This window comes from Spermophilus citellus (genome assembly GCF_964194105.1).
Source record: "Spermophilus citellus genome assembly, chromosome: 1".
NCBI lineage: Eukaryota > Metazoa > Chordata > Mammalia > Rodentia > Sciuridae > Spermophilus > Spermophilus citellus.
The window spans coordinates 288,300,040-288,312,179 of NC_138182.1; the positions used below are offsets into that span (position 1 = coordinate 288,300,040).

The 12,140-nt window shown below is 61.7% G+C and overlaps 1 protein-coding gene across 4 annotated transcripts in view; it reads left to right on the forward strand.

Moving 5' to 3' along the window:
• Window positions 1–3,111: 3,111 nt before the first annotated feature.
• SLC9A3 (solute carrier family 9 member A3) overlaps window positions 3,112–12,140 on the forward strand; it is a gene marked incomplete at its 3' end in the record, with an annotated part of 39,220 nt that continues 30,191 nt past the window's right edge. For 2 of the 4 annotated variants that reach the window (XM_081289168.1, XM_081289167.1), the window contains exon 1: window positions 3,112–4,049. In XM_081289168.1, the coding sequence (XP_081145294.1) occupies window positions 3,842–4,049 (208 nt within the window). In that variant the 5' untranslated portion in view covers window positions 3,112–3,841. The remainder of the gene's footprint in view (window positions 4,050–12,140) is intronic. The other 2 variants (XM_081289169.1, XM_081289166.1) reach the window with 2 other exon arrangements.

Here is a 12,140-nt window from a genome sequence, read left to right on the forward strand (position 1 = left end):
CGCCCACATTATTGCTGCCGAGAGGCCGTCCCCAACTAGCTGCGCAGACCCCAGACCCAGTTACACGGCAGCGGCAAGGGTGCTGGGGTCTGACTCCGACGCCCCCAGCCCACCCCACCGATTCCTGGAATCTGGGGCCAAACCGTGCGTCCCCAAGGTGGTACCCACTCACCGTGGGAGAGGTAGGAACGTTGGAGGCAGGTTTAGGTAATGAGACTCCTGTCCACGTGAGTGCCCGCTGAACCACAAGGCAGCTCCCCAGCCCCTTCCTGTCCAACCTGGGTCTCAAGCAATGCGGATAGGCAGAGTTACCCTGATGGGAATAATTTGTTTCTGAGAAATGCAGTTATATTGCAGCCATTAAATAAGAAACGACAAATCTGTCCTTGATGGAGATATGGCTGTGGGAAGAGCAGCTGGGGCAGGGGGTGGGGGGGTCAGGTTGCTTGGAATAGTGTCCAAATGGCACCCAGTGGGTGCTCAGATAAACAGGAGAAGGGAGCACCCATCACAGCTGCCCAGTGTGATAAAATCTGTGCCTTTCCCTCCCCGAGAAGAGCTGGCCTGTGGCCACTGCAGGTCTAAAGATGAACTCGTAGGGGTGAATGCATGTCCTTAAACTTGTTATGCTGAAAACTCACTTTCGTCTCCGTATTCTTAACAAAAGCATAACTAGGTTTCAAACCATTTGCCTCTTTATTCATAAGATGTTTCTCACAAACCATGCAAAAGAAATTCAATCAGAAATCAATGTGAGGGACTAGATGTCTCCCAACTGACTTTAAAGCTTGGAGGCTTGTGCCAGTTAGGTAGACCTCAGTTCTTTTTGGACTGCTCTTCAGCATTGTTTCAACATTTCACTTTCGTGCATGGGCAAGGCCCCCCCACTGTGGGAAGAGAACCACAGGAGCTAGTGTGTAGGGTGGACGAATGGGCAGCCATTAGATGGCATGGTGTGCTGCTGAGCTCCAGGGGGCGCTGTGCATACAGCTTGCCCATCAGGACACAGCTTACCTAAAATCATGGCCTGGTTAGAGAATAAGAGGCAATGGGGACAGACCCCCCCCCCCCATGGCCTCAGTCCAAGGAGGGGGTGAAAACACTATGCACACCCAGATTGACTTTTGCCTGTGAGGCAGGTGTTCTCACTCTCTTACCCTTTGCAGGCACTGGGGCATGGGCAGCACATGGTGGGGGGGGGGGGGGCTCCCAGCAACAGGTGCATCCCAAGTACCCCAGACCCCTGCCAAGCAGCCACACCACTTCAGAGGGTGGGAGCAGGGGCTTGCTGTCCCCCCACCCTTCATGGAGCATCCCTTCCACTCGTCTCAAGTGGCCTGCCTGTGCCGTGGGCAGCACTCCCTCCCGTGGACAGGAACACGGTCAGTACTCACCTGCATTCTCACATCCACACAATAACACTCTGCTCTGCTGCCCTTTGAACTGCCTTGGGGCTCACAGGAGGCAAGCTGCGGCCCTTAGGTCTGGCAGGGTTGGGTGAACCCCCCAGGGCATGGCGACCAGAGTGATATCAGACATCATGGCACATGCTGTTCTGGTGGGAATCTGGCCTTCTTGTGGACTACAGGGGCATACAAGAGGATGCCCCTGCTCCAGGTTCACCCAGCAGCCATGAAGGAGGGGTAGAGAGGCTGTCTGAGCTGGAGCTGTGCCTGCTCTCACCCAGTGGGCCTTTCTCTGGACAGGACTGGGATGAGGCTGGAAACAAGCCCGTTTGGAGTGGACATGAGCAACTCCTACATCCCCATGACCAGTCACATACTGCAGAGTCCCAGTGCTGCGTGCCAGATCCTGCCACACACGGCACCTAGCCACCCAGCCAAACCACCCAGTTGAGCAGGATGTGAATCCACGCTCTGCTACCTAGGCCTCCTCCCTGCAGCAGGAAATGGGAAAACCAACTCAGTGCTGGCCTCCTTGGGCTTCCTGGGAGCCCCAGCTTGTGTTCAGATGCTAAAAGGCACCACATGCCCTCTGTCCACCCGTGTCCCTCCACCCATCTGTGCACCCGACTTTCATGATACTGCTACCACCAGGCACTGTTTCATGCCCCAGGTGCAGAGCTGAGCAGTTGAAGCCCCCTGTCATTGGGCAGGTACTTCATGGAGCAGTTGGCCCATCAACTGGCAGTCCAGCAGATGGACTTCAGGAAGAGGGCTGAGCTGATGAGGAGAGGGAAGAGGACAGTCTCCCAACTGTGGACTGATGGGTCAGGAATGGGACCTTGGAGCCAAGACCTCAGGGAGCTGAAGGGTGACCATTTGGAGCACATGGAGGAGCCTTCTAGGTAGAGGTCCCAGAGAAGGGGCAAGGTCCACCTGGGAAGCTGGGGGATATCACTGAGAGCTAGGGACAGATAGGGGCACTGGATCTGGGGAGACCTAGGGCTTTTCCTTTGAGTTGGAGGATTCCCATAAGGGACCAAAAGGGGCAGGTGAAGGGACCTCCAGGATGTGGCTGTGGCAGTGGGGTACCTGGTGGCTAGGCAGGTCTTCATCCCTGTGGCAGGGTACCTGACGACACTGTAGAGGAGAAAGGGAGTTCCAGAGGCTCCAGTCCATGACCAGCTGGCTCAGCTGTTTCTGGGCCTGTGGTGAGGCAGAAAGAACTTCCGGGTAGAAGAACACAGCGAGCAAAGTGACTCATTTCTTGGAAGCTGGAGGTAGAGGGAGAGAGTCTGGGGACAAACACAGACCCCAAGGACATGTCCCCAGGGGCCCAGTCCTTTCACAAGGTCCTCCCTCCTGCAGTTCCCACCACCTCTCAATAACGTCAATTATGAATCCGTCATGGAGGTGAGAGCCTTCATGACCTGATCACTTCCCCGACGAACGCTTTTGCTCTGGAAGCCAAGTTTTCAACACTTGTGCCTTTGGGGGTCACTTTATATCGGAACCATAAGACTTGAGGACACTTGGGGAGGTGGAGTTCTGCCAGGCCCTAGGGAGCCTGAGGTGCCTAGGACGCACTCCTGGATTGCAGTGCTGTCCTTGGGGAGTCAAGGGCAGATAAAGGACATCAGGTCCTCTTGCTGGAAGCCAGAGTGGCTCATACTCCTCTGAGCTCTGAGACCAGGGGGATGTGGAGGGCAGGGGCAAAGGGATCTAAAGATCAGCCTCGGAGGTCAGGAAGTGGAGCCCTAGCTCCTGACAAGTTGTTGAGCTCTGTCGTGGAGTGTGGGTTGGAGTCCCAGGCGAGACCCACAGGCAGGGTCCTCTTCCATTAAGGGTCTGCGCTGTCCCAGGCCTGGCCAATGTCACAGCAGCCAGGAGCCCAACGGTCACCGCAGAGGGGCGCTCTAGGCCTCAGAACTGCAGGGCCCACCCATCGGATCGAGTCCGTGGGGAGGTGGCCCATTCCCGCCAGCGCCCACTCAAAGGCTCACAGCTGAGCCGGGAAGGGAGGGAGGCGGCCGCCCGGTTCGCGGCCGGCTCTTGGTTCATCCTTCCTGGCACGGCCACTCTCAGGCGCCCTCCGGGTGGTGGGCTCCTAGCATAGCAGGCGGCACCGGGCGCGCTGGCCTGGGGCGGGGGTCCGGCTGCCCGAGGGGCGTGCACCGGCCAGGCAGGCGTGCCGCCAGCGTGCGACTGTCAGCTCTCACGTGTGAGCAGCGGGGGCGGGAAGGCCCCGCCCTGGGGCGGGAGGGGGCCGTGGGATTAAAGGCCACCCGGGCGGGGACGGACTGCGGCCGGCCGGCACCCAGAGCACTCGGAGCTCTGTGCGCTGCCCGCTGCCCCAGAGCGCGCGTCCGACAGAGCGGAGCGCTGCAGGGACTTCCCTCAATATGCGCATCAGAACCCGGCACTGAGGAGCCGCGGTGATGTGGCTGCGCGAGTCCCCGGGCCCCTTCTGGGGACCGCTGCTGGCGCTGGTGCTGACGCTGGGCGGACTGCCAAGAGTAAGGGGCTTCGAGGAGGAGCCAAGCAGCGCGAGCCAGGGATTCCAGATAGTCACCTTCAAATGGCATCACGTCCAGGACCCATACATCATCGCGCTCTGGATTCTCGTGGCCAGCTTAGCCAAAATTGGTAAGTGGCTGGAGGGCTAATGGGTCGCGTATCCCACCATTGCAGCACCCCACACCCCATGCTCCTGTGGAGCCTGCCAGGCTGGAGGGACAGAGCCCAACTGCCTTCACCTTCGCCTTTCCTCCCCGTCTCTGGGGAAGGGTGTGGGGATCCCAGGAGCCCAGTGGCACGTGGCTGGTAGTCGGCAGGCTGCTGAGTCCCACAGAGTGAGCCTCGAGCCTCTGGACCGCCACCCTGGCTGTGTCGCCCTGGATGGTCCTGGCCGCGCCTGTCTGTGCGCTCAGCTGCCCTCTGGGTACAGGTCTGAGCTTGACATCTGCCTAAATGCACTTGTAGACACAGGGGCTGCTTGGTTCCTTGCTGCTTTTCAGTGCTTGGATGGGAAGGTCCTTGCAGTCTGCCCTGGAATGATGTTTGCTTCCACATCAGAAGGGAAAAAAGATGCTCCCCAAAACGAAACCCAGTGAAATCCATTCACCTGAGCAGTTTGCCCAGGACTCTTGAGCTTTTGTCTTGCTCTTCTCTTAATTGGCCCAGTGAGTTAGGAATGTGGGGATCCCAGGTGACTCCTGGACAAGGTGAGAGGAAGGTCAGCTCTCCTGGGAGCTTAGGGAGATCAAAGTTTCAGTGTCTTCCTGAAGGGGAGGGTCTTCCTGGACTGCGGTGGCCTGTGAGACTTCAAGGTGGAGCCTGGGGGGTGGCAGGACCTGGGTGGGGGCCAAGAGAAACAAGACCAGACGCTGCTGCTCATCCAGGGAGGTCTCCACGGAGCTTCTACAGTGGGGAGGGGCAGGGAGCCCCCAGCCACCCTCCCAGGGCTCAGTGGGACAGGAGAGGGGTGGGCTGGGAGAGCAAGTTAGAGGACATGGGCTTGGTGGGCCTGTCTTCTGAAGCTGGCTGGAGCCCAATGGTCACCACAGAGGACTGCCTGAGTTCTGTCCTGAGGGGCCAGTGGCTCCTGCCCGCTGACCCATTTCATCTCTGTCCTGTCCCCGAAAGCTCTCTGGGAGCTTCTGCCACCTCACTGATCCCCAGGAGCCTGCTCTCCCTCCTCTGGCTGCCTGGTCCCTTGCTCAGTCTGTCCCCTGGGCTCTCAGGTCAGCATGTGGGCTTGGCTGTGGAGCGTGAACAACGCTCCTCCTGGGTACCAGAAACCCTTCGGGGGGCTCCCACTGCTCCTGCCTGGACTGCAGTTGCCTGGGGTGTAAGTGAGTGTGCACCCTCTGTGCTCCTGGCGCACCCCGATAGCCCTGGTATCAATTCAGAGCCTGGGCACCAGCCAGCTGGTCAGCTGTGCTCTGCTCTCGGAGGCCAGTGGGCAGGCACACTGACCAGGGTTCTGCTGGCCTTGAGTGTGTTATTTGTCAGGAAGCACCCAACCCTGAAGCTTTTCCAGTCACTAAGAAGGGTCCTGAGAGGGTGTCCATGAGGGCATGAGGGTAGGCAGTCAGCAGCTCCTTAGAGGGCAGTGGGCCCTGCTGGGTGCCTGCCATCTGAAAGGGTCCACCAGTTAATCCAGCACTGTCAGTCCCCACTTGAGGGGTGACAGCCAAGCATGGGTGGGGGTGTTAGGGCCTTGGTCCCAGACAACAGGCCAGGACCCCTGGCATTGATCGAGCCCCCTTGGGATGCCCTCTGCTATGGGCAGGGGTCAGAGCCTACTCCCACCCACACAGCTGCTCATTCTGTGTCTGGAGGCTGTGTTCTGGGTCCCACCCAGGAACGGGCAGCCCTGCAGAAGGAGCTGGGCCCACCAGCCCGGCCTTTCCTATCCCACTCACCCACCCCTAACTCCTGGAATGTGCTGCCCAGGTCCCCAAGGCTCCTGTAGTTCAGCGTGGCCCTTGGTGACCCCAGACCCTGACTCCCCTTGGTCCCCCACCCATCCCCAGCTTCCCTCCCTCTGCTGGCTGCCCCTGCTCAAGCCTGCAGATGTCAGCTCCCAGGGCCCTCTCCCTGCACCTCACTGTGTGTCACACCTCCAGGTACCCTGGGACAGGGGACCCCCACCTCCAGGAGGGTTTCTCAAGTGTGGCTGCCTACCAGGCATCCCAGCATAGACATCTCCCCACAGCTCAGCCTCCACAGGCCCTGGATGGTCCTCCAACACTCTTCAGAACCAGAGCTCACGCTTATCCTGACGTGACAGATGAGATAGGGCCACAGTGGGGCGTCCCCCAGCCCCAGGTCAGACCCACTGTCTCTGGACTCCACCCAGCTCCACCCACCCTCTGCAGCTCCCCTCCCCCCAACAACCCATTGTCCACCGAGGCCTGCACAGGAGAAAGAGGATGCAGCACCGCCCAGCATCTAGCCTTGGGAGCCACCTTAGGGGCAGGGTCACCCCCAGCCCTGCCTCATGGCTCCTCCCTCCCCCGTGGACTCTGGACCTGCTCAGATCCCTGCTGACCCCAACCTGCCCCCTCAGAAGCCTCCCAGACCCCTCCCTGTGCAGGCGACCTCAGATGCCTCCCTCCACCTGCCCTGGCACTGACACGGGGGCTCAGAGACCCAGAGAAAAGGGGACCGTTCCGGACTCCAGCAGCCCCACCAGGGCCCAGAACAGAGTTCTTCGGACCAGGCCAAGGCCCTGTTTAAGATGGTCCAGAGTAGTTCACCCTCAACCTCCGAGGGAGGAAGGACTGCTCTGGGTGGCCTCCCAGGCATTTGGGTCCCTGGGTGTCCCCGACTCTCGTACCCAGCCTGGCCGTTAAGATGCAACGGAGCTGGGGAGGTTGGCCAGGAGCCTGGGACACAGGCAGTGTCTGATTCTGCAGCTGGACTCGAGGAGGGCTGAGAGCAGGCCCTCGAGGCCAGGAGTCTGCCCACAGCACGGCTAGGCAGGCTGGAGGATCCCACCTGTTGGGGGGCAGTGACCGGAGGTCAGTTTGCCCTGGGGCATGACAGACTCCTCCCTCTGGCCATCCTGAACACCCACCATGAGCTCCCCATGGGGGTCCCCTGCAGCAAGCACACATGGTCATTTGTCCTCGTCCCATGCTGTCAAAGGCCAGATGCCCTGGTCCAGGCCTGGTCTCCTGTAGACTCCTTCCCGACCCCCTTTGGTGCTGAAGTCCCTGAGGGTAGGCCCCGGGCAGTGCTGGGGTGGCGCCCACCTGGGGTGGGTCCAGGCAGCTTCAGGAGCCAGGGCAGGCTGTCCTGGAGGAAGAGGGAGGCTGGCGTGGGAGGCCGAGCTGGGGAAGCCACCCCAGCTCCAGTGCAGGCCTGGGAGGACTTTGGTCTCGGTCGGGGATGTGCCGAGGGGCGGAACTCTGGCCTGGGCTCCGACCACTACTCTGGCTGTAGGACAGAAAATGGCCCAGGGCAGCGTCCAGCTCTCAGGCTGCCAGGTGAGGTGCAGCTCCTGGGGCTGAGGTCCACTTACTGAGCAGCTGCCTGAGGGCCGGGGTCAGGGAGGTGGTGGTGGTGGTGGTGGGACAGGAGCATGCTGGGCGGCCATCTTCAGGGAAGTTGTGCCCCCAGGAGAGGCACCTCACCCCTGGGCCCCGGGACAGAGCTGGCGCTGGGCGGCGGCCATCCTGCCCACGCACCATGGCCCATCTCATCGTCTGTGAGGTCCTTACAGGCTCTGGGGAGGGTCACGGCCCTGGGTTGACGGGGAGAGGGTAACCTGATGGTGTCAGGGCCCACAGACCTGGGGGAGGCTGTGCCTCTGTGCCCGGTTCTGTGTGGCCAGGCTGCTCCTCGGGTGTCACACCAGGGGGAGACGGGCCTTGACTTTCCCAAGGTGGTGGTGGCCTTTCCAGACCCAGAGCTCTGGTCCCCAGGTCCCCTGGTCCTGGCCCTCAAATCTTGGTCACCCCCAAGGGCCCACCTGCTTGTCCTTACTGTTTGGGCGGGGCACCAGAAGGTCATTGTCACTAGGCTCTCTGGTCCCTCCCAGACTTTGGGGTGGGGGCTTAGCCACCCTCTATTGTCTTGTCCAGGGTGCTCGGGGAAGCCTGTGCCACTGGGGGCGACTTGTCTGAACCCCTGCCTGGTGCCTGGATTCCGCCCTGGTGTGCTCCACTCCTGTCCCATGTGGAGTCACGTTTGCCTTCTAGGGGTGAAACACTAGGCTCAAGACTTGTTCTGTGGGCTCTGACCCCGGAGACAGGAGCCCCTGCAACAGGCCAGCAAGGTACCAGCTCTGTCCCACCGTCTTGTCCAGAGCCTGGCTCACTCACTCCCCTTCTGCTGAGTTCCTGGGATTCTCCTTGAAGGAACGCAGGACAGGACCTGGGAAAGGGTGACCTAGGAGGGCCATGGTAAATGGCAGGAGCCCCAGCCATCCCAGGAGAGGAGGAGTCAGTGGGCCCCAGGGGACCCAGTTCCCACAGGTTTGTAGGAAGGACCACTCACCAGAAGCCCAGGACCAAGGACTCCCTGCGGTCTGCCCAGGAGTGCTGCAGGCCTGGTGTTCAGAAGCTGCCCTGGGAGAGTTCACCCTGAGCAGAGAGACAAAGTCTGGGCAGGCTGACAGCGTCCAGGGCCAGGGAGGAGCCAGCAGTGCTTCCTGCCCACAAGAGTGACCTGTCCTCCACTTGATGGCTTCCTGAAGGGAAAGGTCTTTCAGGGAGCCCAGACCCACCCTGAGGCCCCTGCACTGTGCACACCCACCAGGGGCCAGGGTGCTGTGCATCTCTGGGCTGTGCCGTCCCAGCCCCCACGGCCTCTGTTTCACTCAGGTGATGGGGTCATGGTGCGTGAGGGGCTCTGTTCCAGCCCTGTGTGCTGAAGGCTGTGCTGCCCACAGGTGCAGGGACCCTCACCGCAGGCCAGGGTGCGCTGAGGGTGGAGGCTGCCGTCTGGGTCCTGCCTCCGAGGGCTGGCTGAGTCCCACTTGGGTCTCGGTGTCAGATGACCAGGTGCCAGTCAGAGGCCAGGGGTGTCCCGGTGCCGAGCCTCAGCACGGGGTCCTGGGCTGCCCTCTCACAGCTAGGCTGGGCAGGCCGTTTCCCAGTCCCGCCTGCCCTGGCTGTGTCTGGCTGTGTGGGCCACTGAGGTCCCTGCCCACCGGGTGGGACACCTCAGGGCCGCTGGTGTCTCTGGCATGAGGAGCTGAGCAGACCCGTCTGCCCAGCCTGGCCTGCAGCTCGGCCTCCTGGCCTTGTCCCCATGACTTCCTGACCCTCTGGCCTCAATCCTGCCTCCCTTCAGCCTCCTCTCTTTCGCTCTTCCTCAAACCGGAGTCTTCTCTCCTGGGGCCCCTAGCCAGGAGCAGGGATCTGGCAAGTGCTCGGGAGCCCAGGGCCCTTGGCAGCCCCTCCCTGCCTGGCCCCGCCTTGTAGGGAGTCAGGAATTCAGGGTCAGAGGCCGGGAGGGCAGGTGTACCCTTAACGAGGGGCAAGAGGAAGCAAGGTGCTGGCAGCCCCCAGCCCAGCTGGCCTGGCCCCCTGGCCTCCAGCCTCCCTGCTGCCCCATAGCTTCTGAGCTCAGAGCCCCCAGCCCTCCAGCACCCAGGAGTCCTTCCCCAGCTCCGGAGCTTTCGGCTGCACCAGGCCAGGCCAGCCAGGAGGGCAGGGATTGTTTGGCTCCGGCTGCCTGGTGCTGGCACCTGCCTGTGCCCAGTGGCCGCCTGCAGACCTGCAAATTCAGGGACCTGTGTAGAGAGGCATCGCAGGAGGGGACGGATGTGCGAGTGAGGGGACAGCTACCCGGGGGCAGGAATGTGTGTGTGGTAGGGAGCAAATGTTGGTCTCCCACAGACCCCTGCACACTGGACCCAGGAAGGGGCTCCCAAAGCACCTTTGCCAAATTCTTCTCCAAACTGCCACAAAGCGCCCGGCGGCTGCACACCATGCGAACACCCTTGCAGGTGCCAGCTGCCCAGGAGCCACCAGCCGGATCTGCAGTGGAGTCCCCAGGAAGGACGCATCCCAAGCTTCAGCTGGGAGCCCACAGGGGCTCCCCCTGGGGAGGCCAGGTACCTGGGGAAGCTGTGACCCCACAGGAGCTGAGGTCGGTGGCCTCCTTGGTTCTGTCTCTGGAGACCCAGACTCTAAGAGGCAGGCACATCCTGAGCAGGTCCGACCTGGTGCTGGGACAGAGTGAATCCAGGCTCAGGCAGCAGCGCCCCGCCCAGCACTGATGGTTGGGGCTTGAACAATGGGATTTGCCTTGTGGATGCACAAGAGGTCCTACACCCAGCCAGGCCCAGTGCGCTGCTGTCCCTGGGTCAGGAGGCGGCCTCTGTGAGGACGCAGTACTGGCCAGGAAGAGGGGTCAGTGGCCAATGAGTACAGTAGAGAGAAGGGGGCAGGGTCAGAGAGGAGGGGTGGGGCAGGGGACACCCTGTTGTAGGGCACCTGGCCATCCTGGCTGTGGCTGGGCCATGGAAATGCTATAGTGGTCATCCACTGTCCTGGGCTGAAGTCCGAGCTCAGCCACCCTGGCCTTCTCTTGGGGGCAGCTGTGCTGTCACTGAGAGTCACTTGCCTAACTATTGGGGATAGTCACATGCTGGCAGGCTGAGGGTTCAGAGTGGCAGAGTGGCAGGTGGTGCACGGGGCACCCTACTACAAGGGTCCTCAGAAGAAGGAATGGGCCAAGCAGAGGGACCAAGGGAGGAGGGCCAGGAGGACACAGAAGGGGGACAGGTGGCAGATTAATTCAGGGAACGATGGAGCAGGGCTACTGGGGCTGCAGTGGTGGGTGGCCAGGGCCGGCGGTGGGGACTTCAGTGCAGGTTGAAGGGAGTGGACTTTGCCCCAGGGGCAGATGAGCCAAGTCAGCCCCGGGGCCCCCAGAGAAAGTTCTGCCCCGGGGAAGGACATGGCCAGGAGCCAGCCAGGTGGCTGCTAGGAGGGGTCCTGGGGTCTTTGTGGGAACCAGCCCAGCTTGGGCCACCAGCCCAAGCTCTGGGAGCTGCTTGAGAAGGGCACAGCAGTGTCCCTTTGAGGACCCAGGGGAGGCAGCAGAAGTGGGGGTGGCAGGCTGTCTCCCCTTACACCAAATCAGGAACCTGCTGAATTCACCACCTGCAGAGCCGAGGTACCAAAGTCCAACCGGTTTTGAGTTCTCAGGAAGGGAAGGCTGGGAGGTTGGAAGGCCTGGTTTCTGGAGCTGTGGAAACAAAGGGCGGCTCCCGGGGGAAGCGTCCTGAGAGCTCCCGGGTGTTTGGGGGGTGGAGGCAGGATCTGCAGCTGCACCCCTGCACAGAGGGGTGGCACGGTCCCTTAGGACAGGGCCCTGGGGTACCAGGTCCAAGCTCAGCCTCCACCTGCTCCTCCCAGGCCGCTGGCCAGATGGTGATGGGCCACTCTCTTGGAGGCACTGAAGTGAGCACACCACCTGGGATGAGGAGGGTGACCTGGTGGAGGTGGGGAGGGCGCAGCCTGGTGTGGGCAAGGCAGGAGCCCAGGAGGTCTGGGAGCAGGTCTGCCCACCTGAGAGTTCTGCTCCGTCCTGCATTGTGGTGTTGGTGGAGCTGCGTGGGTGCAGCAGGGCTGGGTCCCACTGGAGAGCCAGGAGGCAGCTGGGAACGTGCCATGGTGTGGGGCCCATCTGACACCAGCATCAAGGCACAGGGCTGGGCTTGGGCTGCCTTCGGGGGAGGTTCCTGTACTCAGAGGGATGTGCAGTCCCCAGCATGGGGGGGTTGTCAGGAGGTGGCCCCCTCAGAGGTGGAGGAGAGGGTGCCCAGGCTCAGGACACTTCACTGCCGCTCCAGTTCACTATGGCCCCCAGCAGCTGGCTTCTTGGGCTGGCCCTCCCTGCTGCCCAGCACGCACATCTTGTCTGTGCTGACCCCCGCAGCAGGTGTCCAGTCCCCCCTGCTGTCCGGCTGTTGGCAGTGTGCACACCCAAGCCCTGCTCTTCCAGTTCTATCACCGGGGAAGCCTCCCAGGTACCAGCACCCTTTTCCTCCTGTTACTCCCCAGTGAAAAGTGGGGCTTCCCTTGGCTCTCATCCTGGTGGCATCTGAGGTCAGTGCCATGGGGTCATAGTAGACAGCTGACCTGGCCTGAAGTCCCAGACTCGGAGGCCGCTCAGCCCAGGTGAGCAGTAGCAGGAGTGCCAGGCTCCGCCCCTCCACTCTAAATCCCTAGGCCTGATCCAGTGTCCCTCGCCTGGCTGTCACAACTCACC